Genomic DNA, 26,541 nt, shown 5'->3' with positions numbered 1-26,541 from the left:
AAGAAAGTAAAGGCCATGGGGGAAACAAAGAAGTCTTTGGAAAAGAAAACCACATTAAAGTACAATTCTGATGAAAGTGTTAGGGAGGCCAGGTTTGCCTCATGCATTCCAGAGGATCTTTCTCTGCTTTGCATTAAGTTCTCCAGGTGTTCATCCAAGGAACCTATATGAAGAAATGGAGAATTTTAGAGTCTGTTCACTGAGGAACAGCTCATTTTTAGTATCTCAGATAAATTTGAAAATTTCCAGAGAAATACTGGTTTTATTATTTCTAAGATGGCAGTCGTTGGCCTTTGTTACATCATTTCTAATCTTATTTTCATAGCTATTTTATGGAGTATGTAAAGTATTCATTTTACATGAAAAAAATGTAACATGGAATATGTTACAAGGAACATGTAACGGGCAAAAAACATATGCTTATGATTCAGTGAGAATAAGATCCATTGGCACATTTCCATTACAAATAACTGAAACCAACCATGTTTCTGCAGTGTATTGTCCTAAGGAAAAAATACTGGTAACGTTCTGACCCCAGATCACATATGTAAATTTCTTAGGGGTGTTTTGTTTTTAACTCTTCCTGCTTTTTTGTCTTTAGGCACAAATTTGATGATGTTGACCAAAGTACAGAAAGAAATAGAGTGCCTGACTGGAGTGTAGTCTTGCTCCATGCCAGAGTACATAAACACAGAGCAGTGGGGTTCCTAGATACTATAGCGCTGCACAGCAAATAATGCCAAATTATATATTTCATCTTTTATTTCTACAAAGCTGTTTTTGCAACCTGGTTTGTTATTTGTTCAAAAATGTTACTTTTTGGTATTTTTCTAGATAATTTTCATGTTCTTGCTCTGAAGTTTACTAAGCACCTGGACACGTACAACCCCGACATACCGGAGTGGAGGGAAGACATAGGACGGGTAGTAACACGACTTCTTGCAAAGGTGCTCTTTCAGATTGCTCATAAAATGTTCCCTCACCAGTTGTAAAGCTTGAAGGTTAAGTTAATGCCTTCCCATTTGGAAAAAAAGGATGCAGAGCAGAATAATAAAGTGAACCTCATGAGCCACATTTCAAACAAGTTTGAGCCCAGTGTCACTTTTATTTGCAGGCTGTAGATGTTGATGTTGTAACATAGACAGTCTAGGTCTAACACAGCCTAATTGGCAATTAATGCTAAATATTGCTCTTAGGGTGTATACATAAACATATTGGTAAATACTGCTGACTCCAAAACAGGAAGAATATCTTAAATGTGATATCATAGAATCATAGAATAGTCAGGGTTGGAAAGGACCTTAAGATCATCTAGTTCCAAACCCCTGCCATGGGCAGGGACACCTCCCACTAAACCATGCCACCCAAGGCTCTGTCCAACCTGGTCTTGAACACTGCCAGGGATGGAGCATTCACAACTTCCCTGGGCAGCCCATTCCAGTGCCTCACCACCCTTACAGTAAAGAACTTCTTCCTTATATCCAATCTAAACTTCCCCTGTATTTAGAAGTTAAGCAAAGTAGGAGAAAGAGAAGGCTCCATGAGGACACTAGTACAGCCTTCCAGTACCTCATGCGAGCCTACAGGAAAGCTGGAGGATGACTCTTTACAAGGGCATGTAGGGGTAGGACAGGGAAAATGGCTTTAAACTAGAATAAGGTAGATTTAGGGACATTAGGAAGAAATTCATCACTATGAGAGTGGACTCTGGAACAGGTTGCCCAGAGAAGCTGTGGATGTCCTGTCCCTGCAAGTGTGCCTGCAAGGGCAGGCTGAATGAGGCTTTGAGCAGCCTGGTCTTGTGGAAGGTGTCCCTTGCCTGTGGCAGGGGATGGGAACTAGGTGATCTTTAAGGTCCCTTCCAACCCAAACCATTCTAAGATTCTGTGATTCTATGATGCTGCATAATATAAAAGACATAGCCTTTGTGTAAAAACAAAGCAGAATGAAAGAATTTACAGTGCCAGTTTTTAACTTTGAAAATTACACATAGTATATAGGCACACTATTTGTGCAGCTTTTTTTTGAGATTACAAAAGAAATGTAGATTGCCAACAGCTGAATCTTGTAGGTTAAATCAAGTACAAAGCCATGCAGCAGTACTCAGAGATAAGTAAGTGAAAACTATGAGCTCTAGAGCTATACTGTTCAGGAACACACACTGCCAGCAACTCGGCATGCCCACACAGGCTTTTGTGAGGGCAGTAGCACTGAGGTGCAGGTTGACAATGTTCTTAAAGTATTTGCTTTTAAAATCACTTGTATTTCCTGGATTTGCAGTAGTGCAAATCAGGCTCTGGAATTTTGGCTTTTATGCCATTTTGTGCTTTTTTTTTTTTTTTTTTTTAAGGTTCACATCAAATGTCAAATTAATTTCCCACTTTTATCAACATAATCCCATTCTATAACCAGTGTCAGTCAAACAAATATTTTACTCCCTTATAAATAGCCGTTGCATTTTAATAATTACTGAATCATTTTCAAAAGAATATGAAAGATTTAATGGAATTTCAGAATCTGTTTGATAAAGGCTATAGAAAGTGCCCAGAGTGTTGTCATGAGAGTTGTGTGGCTGTATTCTATGGCACATGGAGGATTTTGGGGCAAAAAGCAAAATTTGCACAAACTACATTGAAAAGAGATGCACTTGACTTTCAGTGTGGGATGCAAGTATTCACTGAAACTCAGTCTAGGTGCTCTTAGTGTTATCCTGGAAGATTTTTCTCTGTCCATTAAACACAGATGGAAAAGTAGCGTCCCTAAGCTAAAGTTAGCTGTAATGAATATGCCCTTCTAAGTCTACTGTGTGTCTGAATGGCTCACAGAGGTCCTAAATCAGTTAGGATTTTTTTTTCCTGTTGCCCTAGAAATGCACAGCCATTGCACAGTTTTGCTAACACTGCATACCACTTGATTTGGCTTCTTTGTATGATGCCACTAAATCACTTTAATGCGATAACAATGCTAAGCTCTTCCAGTCTTCAAAGAGCAGCTCACATTTCACTTAGTTTGTGTTTCTATTTGTTCATGTTTTAGCTTCTGGTAGAATATCCTCTAAATATTAAGGATCTGAATACCAAAGACTAAAAGACATATGTGGAATTACTCATGTATTTTTTTCTAAAATATAAAGCACACTGTCCTATAATTTGCCATATGCCTTTGTCTTTACAGGAAACAAATATACCTGAAGAAACACTCATGACAGTTGTGAAACCTGGTCTGCCCACAACTGCTGACTTGCATGTGCTACTACCAGCAAATCAACCAAAAAGGAAGAGAAGCGTAACTAGTGATAAGGTAACTAGAGCAATGTATGTCTGGCTAGAACAGTCTTCATCCTCTTTTGCAGTCACTATACTCTCATTGTCTTTATGTAATAATTAAAAGGTTTTCCCTACCTATGTAAAGATCTCAGTCCCACCTGACAAGTTACGTGTAAAAGCTAGCAACTGCTATGTCTGCCGTATTTGACAGTATCTAGACCAGCATAATCTAGTGCTTACTGGTATTGGTGTATTTCACAAGAGTAGGTAATACTAATCTGTTTTTTAAACAGGAAAAGCAGTAGCGACATGTCAGTCTGTGAAGATCCGGTAGAGCAAAGAGTGTATTCAGAACACTGACACTTCTAATGAGGGACAAAGCATCTCTGCACTCTTTTCATAAGCAAATTAGATTTCAGGTCAAACAGAAAAAGAACCTTGATAGTTGACCTGCAAAGAGCATTGAGCAGGTAGTTTCTGTCTTTATGAGCAAAAGTCCTTTTCATTTGGCAAGAAATAAATATAGGGAACACAGGAATGAAAATAAGACATTAGTTTCTGCCTTATTATTTTGGAACTATATTTCTTCCACAAGAACATTTGGCACTAACAATTTGTAGTAATTGTCCTTTTGCTGTGATAGAGAAGGAACAGATCCCAACCCTTTGCCTGTATCTAGCAGTTCAAGTCATGCCAAAGAATGACAGAAAATTTAATAATAATAATAATACAAATAATAAAAAAGAATTACAAAGAATAACAATGTAAGGTATCATTAAATTTGAAGGGCATTTTACAACTTCTTCAGACAAGGTCATAATATCTAAAGAGCTGGAGAAGTAGTTAAGATGAAGCTCTTCATGTGGAAACAAAGCCAGTAGATTATAATTGGAATTTATGCAGTATGGTTTGGAAAGTCCAAAGGAGTAGGTTGAAGTTCTCAAAGTACTTGAACAGGTGTCTTACTTTAAAATGCACAGAATACAGTGTGAATGCAGTTTCTGAAGGAAATTCTTTTGTCCGAACATATACGGAATGGATGTCTTTATTAATTTGACGGAGCTGATAGTGATAGATTCTTAGGTTGTTCAAACGTATTATTTCAGTATGAACTGTGATGCATGTTAGCATCCTTTGTATCTCAACTGTTATATTAGCATTGTGCTTTAAGGCAGCTTAAAGAATATGCTGCCTTAAGGCTTTTTTTTTCATATTTGTTTATGAAATAGCCTGCGAGTTACTCCAAAACATAAAGAAAAACAGTTACATGTTGCAAATTATTTGGAAAAACTTTAATTTTAGTGGGACTATGGGGAAATTACAGTAGTTTACCAAGGAACAGTTTCTGTAATAAGTAGTCCTGCTTTAGCCAGCTGCCTAAATTTCTGTTTTTAAATTGTACCTAAGGGGCACTACCTTACTTTAGCTATTGATTTGTGCATGTAAAATTGTTGATTTAGAATTGAATGGCACAAATTTTGATACAATATATGTTGTAACTCTACTGTGACTCAAGAAATGTCCTAAAAATACACCCTATGTAAATAAACTTACAAGCAGTAACTGGTGAAGTCAACAGGAAAATACACATAGTGTCCCTTGTGTAAAGATTCAGTACATTCTCCCAGAAGAGAATCTTGAAGGTTTTCATCATGTTTAACTGGAAGAATGTGCTTTGTCATGCTGGTAGTGCCAGTTCTCAAAGTCAGTGTTGTGACAATATTGTGATGACTTACCAAGCAGAATGTTTTCTGCATATTTGGAGGTGTCCATGAAATCCTTAATATAGACATATTTCCAAAATGTCTTCCCTAAAAGAAGACCTATTTGTTCTTGACCAAAAACCTTTTAGATTTGGGATATTATGTGATTTCAGAAGATCTTGGTCGGGAAACGAGCACATACTTGGTGGTTTCTATTGGTATTTTACAGATGTGGTACCAGTGATTAAATTAGTGGTCCAGAACAGGAGTCATAACTGATAAAAGTAGCCAGCAATAACAAAGATCATAAGTTGGAAGTGCAGTAGTAGGAGCCCTTTGGATAATTCTGACAAAAGCCCTTTTTCTTTCAAATTTATGCATGTAGAAATAAAAGCTGACTGTGATTTAACCTGGTTTTAAGAGCACAGCAATTTCATTCCTTCATTGACTCTGGAGGAAGACTCAGTTGCTTAATTTATGCACATCTATTACATGTCTAATGTCAGGTGGGATGAGTCTAGTTAAAAGAGTCAATTAAAATGCATTTAAACAGTAGTCTGGAAAGCAGTGACTCTGAGGAAGATTTGGGGCTCTGTCTAGATACACTACTACATGAAAATTCCCAGTGAGCTGCTTTGGTAAAAAGGGCAACTCAAGCCCCACATGCGTAAGAAAGTAGGTAACAGTTTGAATACTGTCATTATTTTTGCATTGTTATACCACAATGCAGGAGCCACTTTGTTCACATGTTCCAATACTATAATTGTAAAGGATGTAGAAAAGAAAAAGATAGAAAATCCAAATGCTGGTGTAAGAACCTTAACTTAGTCTAGAGAAGACCTCCACACAGTAGATTTTTTTTTTGTAAATGTTGGAGAGGTGGCAGCATTGTGTTCAATAAATGCCTCAAGTACTGAAACAACCATCAATCTAACAGTGAAACAAATAAACCTGGTGGTTCACATGAGATTCAGATTTTCAGCCTGTGGAAGTGTAGTTTGAATATGCTTGGGTAGGGAGAGAAATAATGGACAAACGTTAGTCACTTAAGCAAAAAACAGAGCAAATATTTGGCTCCTCAAACACCTGCAAGGAAAATATGAGGTATCCACAGTTATGGACCTTGGTAATTTCATTTACTGTCTCAAAGTCAGATTACCGTAATGTAGTTGGCCCTCTTGCACAGTATAGCACAAAGGTGAACCTGGAGTGACATCAAGTAACTATTTCAGTGGTACCAGCATCACTTTAAAAGATGCTAATCAATATATTATTATCATTGTATTATTATATGCTTATCATATCTATTCTTTTTTCATACTTTGGGCAAAAAGATAAATGCTTAGGAGCTATCTAGAGTAATTTTCTTGTAAAATAACTGAGCTCATGATCCCATCACCCTTATGTTGAGCCATTCTCCCACAAAAAATGTAATAAAGTCAGTGGAATGGTTTCATAAGTTAGCTATTCCTGAATATGAGTGAGGATATTTGAACTTTTGTGTAGTCTATGACCATAACAAGAGAGACTACAGGGATTTCTATCTATTATATGCAAAGGCTTGTCAAAGATGAGCACCATAATTGATGATATCATAAAAGAAGTTACTCATGAAGGTTTCATGGATATAAAGCATATTTCTAATTTGGCATCCTGTGTGAAGTCATGTCCTAAATTATAAGTTATAGAGTATAAAACTAGCTTTGATCTTTTAGAAAATTGCCCATGTTGAAGACACAAGCAAGTAGAAGGGAATATTCAGTTTGTCATCTGGGGTTAGGATATGATAGTATATTTAATGGTTCTGCTCCATAAAAATGTGAGAGACCATATTTTACTATCTATCCACTGGAGAAAAATAGGAAGAATCTTGATTTTTTCCACATGGGTGGATGTATATATTTCTACGGACTATTGTTTGAAATTAGGTATAAATGTAATCCACACCATTATAGGTAAGGAAGTGAGGAAAATTATGACATGTAGTTCATTATCAAATACCAGTTACTTTTCACAGCAAGAAATCTAAGTGACATTGCAGCTTTTCTTCTGATAGGTTAGAGGAATGGAGAGTTTTTAATATGAATTATGTATTGTGTGATTTATGACCAGGTAAACCAAATAGTGTGTGCAAGTGATGTGCTGTCTGTCACATACTGGGTAAATGCTGGGTAAAGGCTTTGGTGTAAGCAGAAAGATAGATTTAGCTATAAATCAGCTTTTACGGCTTATAGAGTTTGGCATGATTTTTAAACACTGAATTTCTGTAAGATTTCAGCTCATTGTTGACAAATGCTTTTTGAATTCCTTATCATTTAATGAACCAGGGGTTTTCCTTTTTAGAACATTGAGTAACTCAGACTTGAACATAGTGCAAGATGTCTGACATTCTCTCTGTTGTATTTTCAGAGAATAGCAGCTATAAAGCAGGCCTTGAATGCACACAACATCAGTTTCTTTCTGAGGGGAGGATACTGGGTCTTAGTGACTTTAGCTGACTCCAGTTCAGGTAAATATATACACAAAGCTCCCAACAGAACAACCTTTGGATGCCTGTTTGAGTTCTAATAAATTAAGGAGAAAATCTTCATATCAATATATATGTCTACATACATATATACTTACTTCATATTTGTTACATATAGATGCACGCATAAATATGTGTATATACATGTAAATATATCTATATATATAATATCTGGAGTCCCATCATTTTTGTTTGTGTATCACCTCCCATAATATATTCTTCTTTATTATTTCAGCATGCTGTGGGGGAACAGCTTAGCTTACCACAACCAATTTATGTAAATATGGGTATGATATTTTATCTCTCAGCTCCCTCTAGAAGACAAAGCTCTTTTATCTCGTCACTAATGTGGATTGTGCTACAGTCTTGCTGTAGTACGTCATCTGGTTTAAAGGGCTAACATTTGTTAGACAGCATAAAAGGCTGGGGTTGAAAGAAGCCCATGTTTGTTTCAGCCTTTACCAATGTGGGACCTTGATGAATTAATTGTTCAGAGCCTTAGTTTTTCCTTCTGTGACATTAATACAGTCCTTCTTTGGTAACACATATACTTCGGGGTATGTGATCATTTCCTATGATAACTTTAGATTCTGAGAAAAAGACCCACTGTGTATGCAAATAATTAAATCTTCAAAGTTGTTTGTTGTGTTTTGGTTTGGCTTTGGTTTTGCTTTTGTTTGTTTTTAATTGGTCCTCTGTCCTTCAGTCACAAGTCACCAATTAATTTTGTGTTGTTGCCTTCTTGAAGAGGGTACAGATGTAGTAAAAAGGACTTACACAAATAGCAACAAATGTTTTTGCCCTGACAATTAAATAGACAAGAAAGCCCAAGAATGTGAGTGATCTGAGAGATGTGCTAAGCTGTTGTTTTTTATGTATTTCAGACTCTCAGAGGATTGGAGGAGGCAGTGGCTACTGGGCTATTGTGATTCTCTTTGTTATCTGTCTAGTTGCAGTTGGAGCTTTCATCCTCTACAAGTTCAAAAGGCAAGTAAACCTTAATCAACGACATACACACTTTAAGAATTAGGTTTATCCACAGATCAGCAAAACAGAGTTTGTTTGTTATTTGAAAAGGTTCCTTGAAGAATTACAAAAAGTCCACTGCTTTGAAAATCATGTTTTTTCCCAACTTTTCAGGCATCAAGGTCCTGTACTGATGCTCGCTTTCACTTGCCGTGTTCCAAGATAAATAGCAGCAATATGGGAACTATGTGGAGTTTGTTCAGCTTGTCTAAATAATATCATCAAGAAACAGAGCTGAGCTAAATTATTATTCCTGATTAAGTCCTACCTTATTACTCCTAGCAGTTACGAATAAACTAAAGCTTTCGGGACAAGGAATGCATCTGCAATGCTGAGTTGCTTGAAAAGGTAGTTTTATCAAAATATGTAGTTCTCTGGAGTTTCTCTTTGCACACATTACATTTTAATTGCTGGGGCAATGCCATATAGAATGACTGACAGAAATAGATTAGCATTAATTTGACACTAAAGTTTGTTGAGGGGAGAGATAATTCTGGAGATGGACTTTATGTAAGACATTCTCAAAATTGGCAAGGGATGCCATGCCAGCCTTTGACAATCCAATATATCTCTAGTCTGCAACTGATTTTAATCAGAGCTACAAGGGTGCTAGGCAATTTAAAGGGTTTTGTTCTTGTTCATGAGTCTATGTTATCATTGGCTATGCTCTTGGTATTTTTGTATCTCTGGGGCACTTAGAAGTTCTTGAGTTTAAGCGTACTGGAAGCAAGTCTTCATCATCATCAAATCCTGATGTCCTTACTCAGTGAGGATTCCTATTGATTTGTCTCACTTTTAAAGATTGACTTTTATGTGAAATAAACGTAAGTTGTAGAAATGGGTGCAGCACTGAGTTTGTGATAGCAGTAAGCGTAGGTAACATTTAAGTAAGAGTTTGTTTAGATAAAGTCACTAAGCCAATATAGAGCCTCCCTTTTTTCTAAGGATCTTCATTTTCCACTGCAGCAGCTAAGTTTCTTATTGCTCATTCTGGCTGATTTCTTTAAAGGACAAGGCGCAGACTGTCAGGCTGTCTACAGCTGAATAAAATTCCATTTTACTATTCTAGGTGCCTGCAGCAAGGAAAAGCATAAAAATGGTTGATGTGGTGTAATTATATTATTTCAGTAGCAATAGATGGAGGATTTGCTGTTTGTAGTGTGCAATCATAAAACTTGCTTGTGATATCTTTCAAAAGCTGTATGATTTATATCTTTTATTAGCTCTTAAATGAGAGCAATTAAATTACAGACTCAATTACTGCATGGCAAAAGAAGTATGAAATATTCAAGAAAGGAGGAAAAAAATTATGTTCCTTGAGTTCTTTCTAAAATGCTCAATGAACCATTGCTTTATAAATAGAGCTTTTACTAAGGAGGAAACTATAGTACAATTTGCAAATTGCAAGCTTTAATGTCTCTCACGCTTCTATATATAATTTGTGAAAATCTTTTGCATTTAAATTTTGTGGGGGTTCAATTTAGATGCGAGTGAGGAGAATCATGAGAGTTATTCAAATGTTTATCAGTAGCCTGAAAACTGCAGTTGGCATTGATGAATGACCATGCAGTAGTATTCAATTTTAGTCCATTTCGTATCTGTTTCTGAGATATTTGACAGAATTATTTTCAAATATTCCTGCTCATCTTTTCCAAGATGACAATTTTTATTGTTGTTGCATCCTTTATTTGCAATTTGATCTTCAAAGAATATTGAGCACCTGATTGGTGCTGCCTTTGAAAAATCAATTTCCCCCGTGTGCTCCCTGTGAACTCCTTTCCCACCCAAGTCTTTAATCCCTTCAAAAATGTCTTTCCTGTGTTTATAAAGATGGATGTTTCATTGCTGGATCCCCATGGAGTGCTTACTTGTGAGTAGAGTTCCTTTAAAGTCAGTACAGTGAGTATGTAAGTTTACAAACTCGTCCATAGGGACTGAGGCTATGAAATTGAGTGTCCTTTATAGATACAAAGGTTGCAAGTTGTAGTGCACAAAGGCAGCTTGTCAGTATTATATGCCTGTATATTAAAAATTAATTTGCTGAAAGAATGCCATCGGCAACAAAAATTGTTCCATTTTAGAATATAATTTCAGCAGAACAACATTTACTGGGCTCTGTGGTAACTCAGACAACACACGCAAATATAAAAATGAGTTATTTCCACTTACAGGCATGTATAAGGTGTTGAAATGTTAATAAAGTCCATAATTTTTACTTATGATTCACAAAATTAAGTAGGAGATGGAAGACATTTGCTTGTGCTTTCCTTTTACTTATGGAAGTCAGATACTCCCTTCAGAAAAGGGTTAAAGCTTTTTTTTTTCCTTCAAGTCAGAGAAATCTGTATTCTTTTTAGTTTTATCACTACACTGATTGGGTCTGCAGGACTTGTAGATGGCTTTGGGGCACAGGCAAAGCAGGTGGCTTGCAAAAGATTGTATGGACATGCCTTGGACTATTCTCTCGCTATTTCTTTCTCTTTTCTGGCCTAGAAGACCGATCTTAAGATTGTTTGATACCTGAAAAGATGCAAGATAGAAAGACTGGGTTGCAGTTAAGATAGTGACTGCATTGGCAGGGAGGTTACAGCTTCATGTGTGAGAGCATTTAATCTTTTTGCAGTGAGTCAAGGCACAGGTCAGGTGAAAAGTAAAGAGAAAATAATAAACTTCTGTATAGACCATAGTACAGGTTCAATAGAAAAAGGAGAAACCTGCTCAAAATGCCTAATGGTTCTGGAGTGCCAGGGATTGATTCCTGTCCCCAAGCAAGAGGCTTAATTTACATTAATTTATCACTCAGAATTGCAAGATGAAAGACAGTGTTGACAAGATACCAGGGACTAATCTAATAATTCTTTTTTATGAATCTTTCAAGACAGTCAGGACCTCTCTGATGAAACTTGCAGCTCCTGTTTAATTTCTCATTTTCTGAAAACTGCAGTACCCAGCACTAAAAAATGGTGTTCCTCACAAGAAGTAAATCTCCCAAAATTAGTTTTTGGGAAAGCAGTAATCTAAAAATAACAACCCTGCATAAAATTATATGTCAGATGTCTCGTATGCAAAAACCAAAGAGAGTATTTTATCTAATTAAGTAGGGAGGGTAGGGGGAAAACAAAAGCAGATTCATATAGAGGTGGTGGGATTTGGGCTGATTAGCTATATGCATACTAAAAGCCAACACTGTCACATCACCCCTGAAGGAATTCCCATTTTAAAGAAAAGATTAAAACTGTGTCATTTCTTACTAATCAGAACTAAAATTGTAGGGTCTGCTGGATAAGCAGAGCTGTCATGGCTGTCTAGTAATGATTAGGTGATGGTAAATTACATTGGCTCTGATATGCCCTAATCCCAAATAATTAAACACTGACTAGGAATACTGCTGTCCTGTGTTCTTATATGCAGTAAAATAGTGAACATTTATCATTCCATCTCCCTGCCTCTACTTTATCTAATGGTGTGTTTGTGCCACTTATCACCAGGAACATATGCTAGAAAAACTGGTGCTGGAGTCTTTGGAGCTCATGGAGCAATTCCTGGCAATCCAGAGACTGATTGGTTGCTTCAGACAAAAACAAAATTAGAAAGCCAGAAAGTCATGAGAAACGCAGGGTTTCGATCCTGTGTGATCAGAGTAGGTAAACAATTCAGTTTAGGGCTATGTTTATGTAGTAAATGAAAAGTAAATGTTAAATGGTAAGTGTTGATGGTTTTAAAGTCTAATTCTGGTTGTATCCCACAAATGAACAAAGATTAGTTTAGCTACATTTGAGGGGGGGGGGGGGGGAATTTTCAGCATGGAAGCAAGGAGAGGCTATATCCCAACTGCTAAACCTGACTGTGGCTATGGCACAGGATGCAGTGCAGATAATGAACATGGATGGCTGGCAAGCCAAGAATAATGTGCCTTTTCTTTGCTCTTATTTTCTGAGGGTGGAAATCACCAATCTGATGCCTCAAGCAAACAATATGTTACAGTACTACTAGTATGCTTCAGTTGTTTAAGCATCCAGGTAAAATGGACTAGAGCTGTTTCTTTTGACCAGAACAATATGAAGCAGCTGGAAAATATATTTGAGAAGTCAGGTCTATTTTTTAATGCAGATCTGGGACTTTCATATATTTTTTCTATACCATAACATCTTTACTAAATTAGGTTCAGGAAAAACACACTTCTATTCCCTTTGAAAAAATGTTTATATTTTTTGTGGGTTTCAAGTTGCCATCCAGAAAAGATTTCTTCATCCTTTCACAGCAAGCTTCTATGGTGTGCGGTGCTGGGCAACAGTATAGAGAAGGCAAATAACACTGTCTGTACTCGGCAAAGTGGAGGGAAGGAAAAATTCATTTTAGCCACATCAAAGCTCCCATGTAATCATCATGGATCTGAAATCCTTTTCTTATTTTTTACATCTATATAACAACAGGATATTAGGGTAGCCAAACCAGAACAAATAGTTGGTTTTTCTGCTTAGGTATTTTACCTGGTTAATGGTAGCAAATTTGGTTCTCTGAAAGAGTATGAAAATCTCCAACTTTTAATTTGTATGCAGACTACTGACAGTGTACTTCAAGCTGCATGCATTGTTTTCACAAATCGCCATGAATCTACTTCCACCAGATTTATACCGTTCTGTGTGTATTCTTTTTTCCCCCACTGCTGTCAAGTGCCACTTTTGGTAAATGAACCCCTTCCCTGGTCATTTCCACAATCCGGAGCAGAACTGTGTTATCTTTCTGCCTCATTGATTTACTGTCTCGTTTTCAGTCTCTGAAAAGCTATCTTTTTACCCACCTTGCTTATGCTACTTTTATATTCCATGAGAGCAAGTTTAGTCGCAGTCCATGTCATTTAGTTACAAAAAACCAGGCAGTAATTTAATGATCCATAATATTTCATAAAAACTTCCTCAAAAATCAAAGTAATAGCATGCAGAAAAGATTTCTGAAATGAAAGAGGCAAGTAAAACAAAAGTGCCTTAAAGCACAAAGTAAGTCATCTGAACATTAATCCAAGCATAATAAAGCCAGCACCACAATATTCTATTTAATAGATTATTATTGTTAGTTTTATTTAAATTCCAAGAAAATGCTACATCTTCCCGTGTCCTTTGCCATGTGAATATGTTCCTTTTGGTTTTTTTTATACTAAGAAGAATCTTAATCAAGCCTCTGCAAAATGAATGAAGTTGCATAAAGGCCTGTGAATACTGACTCCACAAGGAAGGAACTGAAAGCCAAATAAACTAGAGAGTTCAAACGAGTAGGAATCAATATCTCATCCCCCTCCTGCTGTTCCTTACTGCTGAACATTTTTAAGTGCAAATAGTTTCAGGAATGAACTGATTAGAATTTGTGAATATCAGGAAGAAAAGAAAAAGAACTTTCTGGAATGTCTTCTAACAGGTGTAAGACAGGAAGAGCTTGGTGAAAGCCATGTGCTGTGATGTTCAATATAAATCTGTGCAGAATTAGGTCTCCAGTACATATTTTTATGGTCCTCAGAGCAGGCATGAATATTTCTTCTTCTTCATGATTGAAATAAAATGCTACAGAGAAAACAAAAGGATCTAAAAATGTAAACCATAGAGTGCTGCTCAGCAGAGGTAATTGCCTCCAGTGATGGATGTGAAGCACATGCATTTTGCAGCCGAAGAGTAAACCCCCAAAAGAATCTATTGCATAATCTTTTCTCTGTACTTATAAATGTGCTTTCAATTTTCATATTGGTGATATAACTCTCTTGGGTCAGATTTCATGTCTTGTCATGTTTTCACAGTGGTCTTTTATGTAGATCCAAGCATTTCAGCTCCGCCTACTTCAAAGAGTTACACTGCTTCCTTAAGAAGAGAATGCACATCAGGTGCACAAGAGGGTACACAAGAGTTTCTCTCTGTGTAATTAGAGGTAGCAGCTTCTTTCCTACATATTAGAGCAGTGAGAGGCAACTGAAAAATTTCCAGAGGCAGGCCCATCTTTAGCAAGGATTCGGTACCCACATCCTGATTCATTCCACAGTGATGTTGTCCCTTATAAGCAGAACATCTGGCACATGTGTTTAAAACACCTCTTGAAAAAGCTTGGACTATCATTTTCTTCAATCTGGTTGAGTCTCTTGCATGTAAAACTGAACCATATGAAACACGTAGAGATCTCTATGGTGTGTAAAAGGTCAAATGCCTCCAGCATAAGCACAAGACCTTTACAAGACCTATGATTCTCTCCTTCTTTCCATTCATGCTCTGGGTTACAATCTAAGATGCTTTCCTCTGTATCTGTGAGGAACAAAGAAAAGTGTGGGAGAGTCACTGATTATCTGAACTTTATTGCCTTCCTTGGAGGATCTATACTTAGCAGGATTGGGCTCACAAAGTTTAGGTGAGTGAGAAATAAGAGCTTATGCCTCTTCTCCTTTTACCCATAACTCATACAGAAGTGCTCTTAAAAACAATATGTTCAATGGTGATTTGTGAACTTGTGAGATTTCTTCCTTTAGGAACCCCTTAATGTGTTTAATAGTATGTGTTGTGACTGTGCGGTTTCTAACTAGTAAGTCTTACCAGACACATGAGTTAAAGCCTCAAGATTTAAAGGACACACCTTGTTGAGCTGGTTTCCGACAGGCTTTTCAGGCTGGACGGACAACAGTTAGACTAGCAGCTCTGTTCCCTTTGCTTAGCTGCAGAGGTCTGATGCACCATATGGGTTCAAGATGGATAACATATTTATTGTGTCAAAAATATTTTGATGATGCTACTGATGCTTCTACAGTCTGTCAGAAGTTTTGAGAAGGTTCCCTAATTACTGCAGAAACATATGTGCTAATTCTGCAGATGTGTTGCAAAGACGTTCTTCTGGGTTTTATTTCCCTTAGGCATTCAGCGGTGGACTGAAAGCGAGCAATTTGACAGGTTTGATGCAGGTCTGATTGATAGGGATATTGTTTTCCACATGACCAGTTTCATTAGCAAACACATTAAAACAGTCTGGAGTTACTGGCCCTAGAGAAAAAAAATCAAAATTAATTACCTAATGTATTTGTTTTGGTAACAAGGGAAGTCCTTCCCCTTTTCATCGTGGCTTTTTTCATCCAATTAGTAGGGGGAGAGTGATGCAGGTCCTGGCTTTTGTATGTTTGTGTTCGAGGAAACTCTTGAAGTGGTCATAATAGCACAGTGTTGTCATGTTAGACCTTGTTTGCATCCTTCTCCTTTGTATTTGGTTAGTACTTTATTTACTCTCAGCTCACAGAGGTGCAGAAATATATATAAATACAATTTTGTGTGTGTTTGTATACACATACCTATATACATCTCTGTGTGTGTACACATATAGGTATGCAGTATGCAATTAATCCCTTGGATAGTTCAGAATAAAGGCAGGAGATCTATTTCAGTTGTCTTTCATTTCTTAGCAATTTTGATTTATTCTAAGTATTCTGATGCAATGGAAGATGCTGCTCAAACTAGTATGCTGCAGTAACTTCTATCTCAAACTAAAATGGTGCCACCTGGGAAAGAACCTTTCTTCTGAAATGACATTTAAAGACAGGTCATCTTCAAAAGCCTTGAGAAAACAGAGCAACCTGTGTATTTATCCAGCTTTCAAACTGCTGCCAGAATATGGAGCAGGAGATGGTTGTTTTTAGAGACATGCCTACAAATTAGTGTCAGTTTTTCTATTTTCTCACTGTGTAAAGGAGCTCAGCAGAAACCACAGCTTAACCTCAGCAATTCAACCATGTTTTCTGTTTTCTTCTCATTGTCTGCCCCTTGCAATAATCTGTGTTTAAGCACAGACTTTGACAGCCATGATCTGCTGTCATGCTGATCAGGCTGTCGAGCTGCTTCTTGCAGTGTACAGCCTGCAACTCCCTAATCAGAAGTGTCTGCTTGGTGCCTAGGAGAGGATGTCCTTATGTGCTCAGGCAGACCACACATGAATGCAGCTACAGCAAAGGGTATGGCTCTCAATAAATGTTTAAACCATAAATTCTGTTGCACAGTTAGAAGTCCCTGATTATTTTGTTTGATTTTACAAAGTCTAATTTATTAAATTAATCTAGTTAAGAAGTCTTTATCAATACTAAGACTTAATGCTCCCAATCTCAGACATAGTGCTAATTGTTCATTAGAGCTGATAGAACCATTTAATCACATGCTTTCTGGTTTTCTAGATTCAAATCAGAATGAACGAATTAATTAAATGCTGACTGCTATACAGAGTTTTGTCTAATTCATCAGTTTCTAGTAGTCCTGGGCCAAGCTTTACACTCTGCCTCCTTCAGTGCTGCCTGCTTAACTTCTTTACCCTCTCCCGTCTTCTTATGTGCCCTGACCGATGCCGGTTTGCCTCCTTACCCCTTGGTCCTGGCCTCCTGGTTCTTCACTCTCTGCTTCCTTTCTATTCCCTGCCTCCTGGATTTCTCCTGCTTCCTCTCCTCAGCCTTGATGGAGCATGAGAATGCTATTCAACATGTTCACACTTCAGCATCAACCCACCTCACCTGGGGGATGTGGTGATGATTGTGACCTAGCTTGATGTTTGCAAAGACACCTGGAAACAGGAATGAATACCTGTTTTGTATTTTTATTGCTTGAGTTCTTAAAATAGTTTCTCTGTGGTTTTAGTAACTTTTTTAGATTATTGTTCTTTGTTAGTCAGAAATTGATGCTAAATTATTATGTTGGTACGAACATTGTGATAAGACGGTTAAAACTGACTGAGAATAAGGAGTTGGTAAATTTAGGTTGTGAGCACAAAACTAAGGGAGGGTGGGATTAGTGCTAGTTTGTGACTCTGGAACACCTTTGGTCTGCTGAAGCTCTGCTCTGATACCAGCATGTGCGCAACACAAGGGAACTGCATCTCAAGACTTTTTCTCCTTGTCTGATATAGGAAACTGCCAGGCAGAAATGTCTATGCCCAGATGCACAATGAAAAAGAACAGGAAATGACAAGCCCTGTTAATCATAGTGAGGACACCCAGAACATCATCCAGGGTGAGGAGTTTATTGATGATGATCTGGACTCGCAAACACTAGGTAACGCAAGAGGTAACTTCATTTTTAGTTTATAAATTTTCATAAGTAATTGATTTTTAATTGATATTTGTTTTCATTTTAGCTTTTTTTTCATTTTCTGCTCAGTCTCAGGAAGAAGCAAATAGTACACCACTAACAAAGGATTATCGGAGTTATCTTCTTTCGGCTTGCTTGTGATACAGACCTATGTATGGATGACATGCTATATACAGGATGATTACACATATAATGCATTTTCATGTTAGGAGACAGACATTTTTAGAGAGAAATTATATTTGGTAGAACAGTATATAATAGGTAACAATAATCCCCTGAATTAGTGGAAAATGTAATCTAGGCTAGAAGGATTTCTAGAGTCAAGGTTTCCATTATTTCAAATGGATTGAATCTAGATCTGTTGCTTTATTTGCCATTGTACTAAAGTGGCATTTAAAGTTTTCATTATTTGAATCATTACATTTATTCCTGTATAAAAAGTATCGTAAGTCTTCCCTATGTAGCTAATTTAAGTAACTTTCCAGTGTTTATGGGGTGGTCATAAGGAACCCATGAGGGGTACTTTCTGTGAATATCTCTCAGTGAGAATTACTCCAGTGTCAGATGGAAGTATATATCCTGGCACCCTATGGTTATTTTTAATGTAACATGGAGTGCTGATCTATAAAGTTCATTTCTTGTAAAATTTTCCATTGTGTTTAGATTGCTTTCAGGTCACAGTCTGAAAAGTGTAGGACAATGGAAAAAACTCCTCAGTTCCATTTCTACACATTTTGTGAAAATAAATCAGATAACCCAAAGCCTTTGGGATTTGTAGCAGTAGATTGACGGTGTAACAAGCAACTGTGATGTCTCCATGAACCCATGGAAAAAGATGCAGTTTAGCTGCACCAGAGGTAGCCTGGGGAAGGACAGAATTTTGACAGAAAAGAGATTTCTTTATCTTGCGTTTCTTGTTTATATTTCTTGTCAATATCTTTATTTTCATTTGCTGAACTCTGCGCTGCTTCTAGGTTCTTGGAGGTGTTAGCTTTGAGCACGTGGAAAGAATCCAGCCTCTTTCTTTGCTTTGTGTATTTATATCTTTTCTTTGACAACCTTTGTGTATGAGTATCACTATTTTTTCATTCAGATTTTGCAAGACGACCTTGATTGCACTCCTGTCTTTACTGGAGTTAGTTCCAAAAGCAAACCTGGAAAAGCAAAGTCTATGTTAAAATTGTTTGATCAACTCATCTCCAAGGTCTTTAAAGGAGAAGGTTGAATGCTAAAAATTTCCTTGCAGACATGCCTGTTAAAATGGAGCATTGAAACACATCTAGTAATGTATAGAAGCATAACTACTTTTGATGGTAGAAAATCCCTTATGGCCTAGTTGTATAGGGCAGCTTGGGATGCTGGAATAAAGAAATGCTGTCCTGGTTTGTAATGCATTCAGAAATAATCTCTGTTTGCCCTGCACACCTTACTCAGAGAGAGAGAAAGAAAATCTTCTGTCTGGGCAGAGCATTATTAGGGTTAAAGGGTGCGAGATCTTGATGTTTTGCTGGGAAACTTACTACAGTTCTCAAGGTTATTTGTGCTTCTGCCAGGTTGTCAGCACCAGCAGCATTTCCAATAGAATGTAAAGAGCTCATTTCTATGGATGATAATCATCCATGTATTGTCAGCTACCGTACAGCTTTTAGACACAAGACTTTATTTAATACATAAAACTGTCCTTCTGCTTGCTGTGCTGCTTTGCTAGTTGCAATATTTTCCACTAGCTTCAGTTTTGCTCAGTACTGCCAAGAAAATATTCCTGTTAATGATACTTTTCTATTTTATCTGGCCAGAGAATAAAACATGTTGTAATCTCTGCTTTATTAAATCCTGGTTTATGACATTATTTGCAGAAGGTTCCTGTATTATGGAGATCCCTTCTAGTTGTGGTGAGCTTTCTCCCTCCCTATTGGGAGATGTCAGTAGCAGCCTCCGCTCCATGCACAGAAGGGAGTTGCAGGCCTGGGTTTCTGTTTGTTCTCTTTTCATAACTTTTGAATTTCCACAGTACAGTATTCCCAGACTCACCCATCCACTTTTTTTGTTTTCTATATATTTTATGTTGCCTACTTTATCGCAACCCCCACCTTGGGACTCCTCAACACCATTACCTTGCAGTGACTCCTTCTGGGAGAAGTGGCAACTTGAACAGCTACAGAGTTCCCTTATTGCTGATGCCGGTCAGTGTCCAGTCCCAGGTCAGTGGCATGTCGAATGGACGCCTCAGGTTCCATTCTCCTCCCTCACCTGCACCCCTCGAGACAACTACACTTTTTTAAGCCACAAAGAGAACCAACTTATGCAGTTACTGGGATAGAAACCCTAGGAATTCACCACAAACACACCACCATGAGCAAAAGCTTTGCGTGAAAGTATGCTGTAGGTACATGGAGCTGTTGCACCAACCTGTTGTTTGATAAAGCCACTCTCTTCATGCAATTGACTTGTCCCTGCAATAAAAGAGGGATTTAATGTGAAGTGCCTGAAATACACTAACGCTGGCCTTTTGTTTCTGTATTTTTGTAGGCAATCACTCAGGCGTGGTTTTGAGCATCAACACCCGAGAGATGCACAGTTACCTGGTTAGCTGATATTTACAGCTGAACACAAAAATCAAAAGACTCTTCTCTGTATCGTTTTATTTTTCCCTGGTGATGTCACAAAATTGCAAATATGGCTGTAAATGCTGGTGGAGAGGAGGTTTCTTATCAGTCCCATGGAAAAAAAAAAGCCCATCATCGGTTACCGAGGGAGAAGGATAATACGTCTTGTAGTTCACTCTATGGCCTGGGAACTCATTACAATTGAAACTCAAAATGTGGTAGCAAATTTATAGCCCTAGGCACCTTCAATGCCACCTTGTTTCTTTTCTGTTTATGCTTTAGTTCTTTATGGTTATTTTTAGAAGGATTGACTGTAACGTTCTAATTATGTTTTTGAGGTATTCAGCTGAAGGGTTGAGACTTTTCAGCCTAAAAAGGTGACTTTTATACAAGTGACTAGACCAGAACAGGTGGTTGGTTGATCACAATGATGTTTTTTTAGGAGGCCAAGTGTTTCTGTGCTGGGAGAGAGCTGAGTGAGGAAAAAAACGCACTCCTAGTTGATACAAGCTCTTAACTTAAATGTGTCAGACAATCTAATGAATTTAGGGTTAGGCCCTTCTGTGGATTAGAGGAAGTAAAGTGTTACTTATAATGTAGGATAATGCTCTTGTAAGTGTAGCAAGTCATGACAAACCATCAGCACCAGTATCTCTCTCTCAGTCCCACCCTGTGTGAAAGAAAAACACCAGCTTGATGCTATTTCCAGACCAGGTGCCTTCACTTGCGGACAGTCACTTCAGTTGCTCTCTTCTTGTCTCCTGAGCGAGCATCCCCTAGGACGATGGCACCACCCGCATCCTTCTGTGGGGTTTTCCTTGGCTGTTTGCCCTTGCAGGCAGGGGTGGGCAAACTCTGCCTTGATCTTTTCCACTTGGGTTGGTTCGACAATCCGGAAGGACATGGGGAGGATAGGCTGATTTAGGGATTCGTATTTCCTTTCCATCACCACGGGGTGTCGCTCAGTCCATACCACTGCTGGCCCTGATTTCTGCAGGGAAGGCAGTGGGGCTTCCGAAGGAACTTCCTACAGAAAAGCTCGTATGTCAGGTCAGAGTTTCCTAATCCGAATTTTGTGTTGGACCAGACTTTCCCAATACAAACCTCTGCATCCCTAGGGAATGGCAATGCAGTGAATCCACACCCTGCTTTTTTTTTTTCTCTATGGTTTATACAGCCGTGTTGGAAACAGACTGTGGTGTGATGAGTTTAAACATCTGGTGTCCTATGTGTCACAGATATCTGGGATTAGGATGTTACTCTCAGAAACCTATATAATCTCTTCACTTTTTGCCTTCAGTAGAGAATAAATAGCTCTTAACTTACTGAATGTCATACTGATGCTAGTGACAGGCTCACGCACCATCTCACTTAAGGAAGATACAGATAGGTAACTACATCTTTCTGAATAAACAAACAGAAAATAACAAAATGCTGGTAAACCAGAAAAGAACTGTCCCAAAATTATCTTATGCATTGGAGACATTCTTCTATGTAATTGGGAGTATCCTAGAGCATATTGTCATCAAATGCAACGGACTGGGATGTAATAAATCAATGTAGTACTGTAGGCTCCCACAAACCCCACAGGATATATGTGTAAAGCACAAGAAAATATAGATTATAAATTTACTGTAAGGAACTACTGGAAAAGTTTAAGTGAAGATTCAGAAAAGCGCTTGCAAACTGCTCAGGAAAATAGTTTCTAAACTTTCTGCCTATTTAGTTGTAGAGCGCCATGCAAACTGACTTATGGAGAAGCAGTGCTCCAGCTGACTGTTGTGTGCCAGACTCTGAGGAAATCCAGGGTGTTACATGGACCTGAGTTTCCAGAAAAGAAATGAAAATTCAAAATGTGCTGTGCATTGGAAACTCTTGGGACTATTGCACCAGAGGCTTTCCCTCCTCACCAGATCCTTATGCTTTTTCTAGTGGAAATGAGCTGGAAAAGAGAATAAAATCATATTGCAAACAGCTAGTTTGTTCCTGTGAAATAAATCTGAAGTGGGTTATTAGTATAGGGCAGGTGAGTGGCAGATTAGCCTCATGGACAAGGGATGGAAGTTCTAGCTTGGAGTTGTTCTCCCACTCTGTCTCACTAGCAAAGGACACTGCTGGACCTAGGTCACACATCTAATTTATGCTTTAACAGGTACTTTTCTACATCTAATACAGGGTGATTTGTGTCTCTGGTAATAGGAGTCTTTTGGAACATGGCTGAATATTTAGCTGCTTGGTACTCTAACACTTAGCACAATATAGTGCCTGTAATAATGTTTTTTGATGCTTATTAATTTGATTCATGCAGCACTCCTGTGAGGTTGGTTTGTCATGTCTTAAAACCACTGTTTTCTAAAGAGATGTTGGTATTGCCATAACTGTGTTAACAATACCCAGCAGATAATAAAGGAAGCCTTTGATTTTCTGGCAAGAATTACTTTAAAATGCATTATTTTAAAGCTGAGAAAATACCATTACCATTTTCCCACTCATGGTGTCTTGGTTTATCTTTAAATTAAAAGTCTCACTAGCGCTAGGTTTCAAATCTCTTGAACTGAATCCATGGCATCTTAGCAAATGTTAATAATCCTTCATATGTATCTAAAATCCTGATACACACTATACAGAAACACGGAATTGTTTCTATGCACAAATGCTAGTTACACATGCATGCACACACATGCAGTATTTGTACATATTCCAGTTAAATTTATTAGTGAAGAAGGGTGATTTGATGTCTAAGAAACAGAAGATGGCTGCGGGGTACCTGGATTTTGTACCCAGACTTTGGGCAAGTTACTTAACTTGTATGTGCCTGAGTTTCCCCACCTGTAAAATGGGGCTTACAGCAATTACCTACCTCACAGGGGTATTGTGAGGCTAAATTAGTTACTGCTTGCTCAGGTTTGCCAGTGTAAAAGAATTTTGTGAGCATAAATTATTAATAGTTTTACTTTCTTCATTTTACTTGTATTTACCACTGTTATTAGTCTACTGAAACCAGCTGCAATTACGTATAAATGTAAAAAATGCAGAATCAAAAAAAAAAGGTGCATCACTTAAAGAGGTGATTTTATTTAAAAACTGTTATTGGAACATACTGTTACGTGGTGGCATTGCAACATTGGCTGTGATTTTGCTGTTCTACACTAGTATCTTACTTTTCTGCAATGTTATTTGGTCAAAAGCCTTATAATGATGTACTGTGAGATTTAACACTGATGTTGAACTACAGTGGAGCCAACAAAACTGGCAGTGTATTGGCCTCATTTACATCTTCTGGTCTTAAACTCTTGCATTTGCAATTTCAAAAACACCCTGTACTTTTCAGAGTGCTCCAAGCAGTACTGATGTGCAGCATTCTAATACATGATTTACATGTGTTAGATTTACAGCTGTTATCTTTGCTTTCCCTTTTGACACTGAATGTTTTAGGTGGTTTTGAGTCCATCTACATAGCGTGCTCAGAAATGCTCAGAAGACATTTAGGAGAAAGCAACATACAGTGTAAAGTAATTTCTCAAAAATAAAAGCAATATGAATCATGCATGTTTTTATGCCCTATAGAAGAGGGTGGTGAAAATAACTGTGAAGAAATAGAAGGTACCAGCCTGAGGCAAGATGTTATCTAGAATTCAATTTCTTTGAACTCTTTTAGGATATTCTCATTGAATTAAATCCTTCTTGATGAGTTCTCTGCTTTCAATGACCAGTGTAAAGAGGACTAAAGTGTTTATTCATATAAAGTAGATGATTTGCTAAATCACTGTCTTCTAGACAGACAGACAAATCAGTGCTTTGCTGTTAGTAGTTACTAGCGCAAAGTAGATTTCATTTCACAAGATTATGATGCTTAGCTGTGGTTTAGGTCCAATGACACATCCCTTTCGTGGGAATACCCTACCCCTGTATGCTGTCTCTTTAATAGAGGCCAGTAGTGTGAAACTGCCATGGTTTCCATCCTCCTTCCACAAGTAAGCACTCAAAGAAATTGGGGGGGGGGGGGGGGGGGGGAGGGGTATTATCCTTAAGAAATTAAATACATGCATTTGTTTGCAGTAACTTTTTGATGATGAACCAGTGGTTCTGATAAGCTTTGAATTTCTAGTGTTATTTCAAGTCAAATACAATGTTGCTAAGTTGATAGAACCGATGACAATTTCAGTCATGGATTTTTCTTATGTTTTGTATAAAACAATGTTTTGTAATTTGTCATTAATGAGACTTTGGGGGGAAAAGGAGACTAAATTTTTTATTTCATTGCATAGTCCCTGACAGTTGGAGTTGTTATTGTGTATTGATTGATACCTCTGTATTGTTTCCATCTTCATTTTTATTTCAGACTTTTAGATGTGCACATTTCTATCAAAATACTGGCTTTCCACCAGGAAGAAATTGATAAGCTTTGATAACTTTATAAATATTGATTTTGAGATGCAAAATTCTGTTGTGTTTTCTAAGTCCATCCAAAAAGCTGCTTCCTGGCTCCTTTTCTCTGTTCTACTCCCAATTGCACTTTGCTTCTACAACTTTACGAGACTGGCATACAGCCTAATCTTACTATAGCCTAAGAAAGTCTAACTTCTGTTAAAATAGCACTTCATTGCCTAGAAGTAGTTACAGGATCTGCTTAGACCATTTTCCTAATGTTAAGTCTGTATTTTCATGTTCCTTATTTCCTTTCAGTATTAGCCCTCTGAACGCCATTAAATGTGTGTTTATTCCTGTCATGGATATATATGTAATGTTTTTCACGTTTCTCAGACCCCCAGTTAGCTTTTGCAACTAAAAACGTTTCCCCACAGTCTTTGGGAAATGTCAAGCTGGGCACTTTTAATTTTTCAGTCTTCTAAAATCTGTCAAGATCTTTAATGTTTCAAGTATGTTGCTTAGAGGATTATATGTACTATCAGGGAAATAAGGACCTGTAATGATACTTCAGAATGGTGTGAAGACTAAAGAGTTGCATTCCTGTGTGCATTTTTCCCCCCTGAAATTGATACCTACAACAACTTAGTTTCATGATTTTTAATATGCGAGATTTCATTTCTTTTAAGTCTTCAGTCCCAGCCTTTTTCTTCCTGTTAAATGGAGTAGCAAATTATATGAATATGAATTGTGGAGCCATGTATGGCCAAGTGAGGGATTTTAATTCTTTTCATCTCGGGGTTTTTGTTTTTTGTTTTTGTTTTCTTTTTTCTTTTTTCCTTATGTGAAGCTTGTCAGAATTACTGTTTTCAGCTAGTTTGTGTGCTGGTAGCTGAGATGATCTTCTGGAAGACAGTACATAAGACATACTCTGTAGAGCAGCGATATAGCTATATGAACAAAATCCTTATCAAAGAGCTGTTATGGTTTGTATTAAAATACATTTTAAAATACTATCTCTAAAAATACAAGTTCTTATTTACATACGCTGTCTCTCTCCTTGCAGAGTGATTTTCTCTTAGGAATGACATTTACTAATCCTGAAAAAAATGTGGATTCTTAACCTTACACAAGTAATTCTGTTTAAAATTATTCCCTTGCAACACTTGAAATCGTTACACAAACTTGAGCTGTATTGATTGGACTTAATTTCTGAGTTTCTGTAGAATTTGCATCTTTTCACCGATTTGTTGTGATTCAGTGGACTTACAGCCCTGTTGGGCTGTAATAACACAACCAGCAGCACATGGTGCTATGTACATAATAATCCTTTGTTGCCAGGCTTTCCAAATAACTTTCTTAGCATGTCTTATATTTCTATGTTATTCGTTGCTAGTTTTAGCCAGCTTTTGAATTTATATTTAGTTCTTACTGACAGTGTCTGCTCTTGCAGATCAAAGGGCAAGAATTGACATTCTTTTTTTTTAATTTTTTTAAGAAAAAGGAATTCACACCATTTGCTTATTAATTAAAGCAGTTTAAAATGGAAATCTTTCTGAAATGGTGAAAGAGATGGTTTTTAATGAGAACAGCTTATAGGAAAACAGCAGACTTGTATCCACGTGGGTTTTGGATGTTCTGGTTATAGATTATGAATAGGCAGGACTATGCAGAAGGAGAAGTGTACACCCCAAACATCAGTAGCATGCACATAGGCAGTTTACAAATGATAAAAATAGTCTAAAGGACTATAGTCTAAAAAAGGACTATAGTCTAAAAAAAAGTCTATAAAAATAGTCTAAAGGACTATTTTTATACACCACTTTTATGTTCCAGATTCACAGGACATTTAAATAATTAAGATTACAAAATATCATCACAAACATAGGAAGATGCCCAATTCTCTAGCTCCATTTCCTTGTAAATACACTCCTCATTGGGGTGAATCTTTGGAGATGC

The 26,541-nt window shown here is 37.4% G+C and overlaps 1 protein-coding gene across 8 annotated transcripts in view; it reads left to right on the top strand.

Moving 5' to 3' along the window:
- The window catches only part of SORCS2 (sortilin related VPS10 domain containing receptor 2), a 546,630-nt gene extending 525,650 nt beyond the window's left edge, over positions 1–20,980 (top strand). For 3 of the 8 annotated variants that reach the window (XM_061468454.1, XM_061468510.1, XM_061468499.1), the window contains exons 22-28: positions 835–947; positions 3,175–3,300; positions 7,379–7,478; positions 8,381–8,483; positions 17,427–17,584; positions 19,730–19,809; positions 20,138–20,980. In XM_061468454.1, coding sequence (XP_061324438.1) covers positions 835–947; positions 3,175–3,300; positions 7,379–7,478; positions 8,381–8,483; positions 17,427–17,584; positions 19,730–19,809; positions 20,138–20,161 — 704 coding nt within the window. In that variant the 3' untranslated portion in view covers positions 20,162–20,980. The other 5 variants (XM_061468463.1, XM_061468482.1, XM_061468473.1 and 2 more) reach the window with 5 other exon arrangements.
- Positions 20,981–26,541: the final 5,561 nt, after the last annotated feature.

Source organism: Pezoporus flaviventris, unplaced genomic scaffold (genome assembly GCF_033815535.1).
Source record: "Pezoporus flaviventris isolate CSIRO_AGI_PZ_B2104156 unplaced genomic scaffold, CSIRO_AGI_Pfla_v1 ptg000002l, whole genome shotgun sequence".
Classification (NCBI taxonomy): Eukaryota; Metazoa; Chordata; class Aves; order Psittaciformes; family Psittacidae; genus Pezoporus; species Pezoporus flaviventris.
Note: the sequence above shows the minus strand (reverse complement) of the source record. Positions and strands in the feature narration are given on the sequence as shown.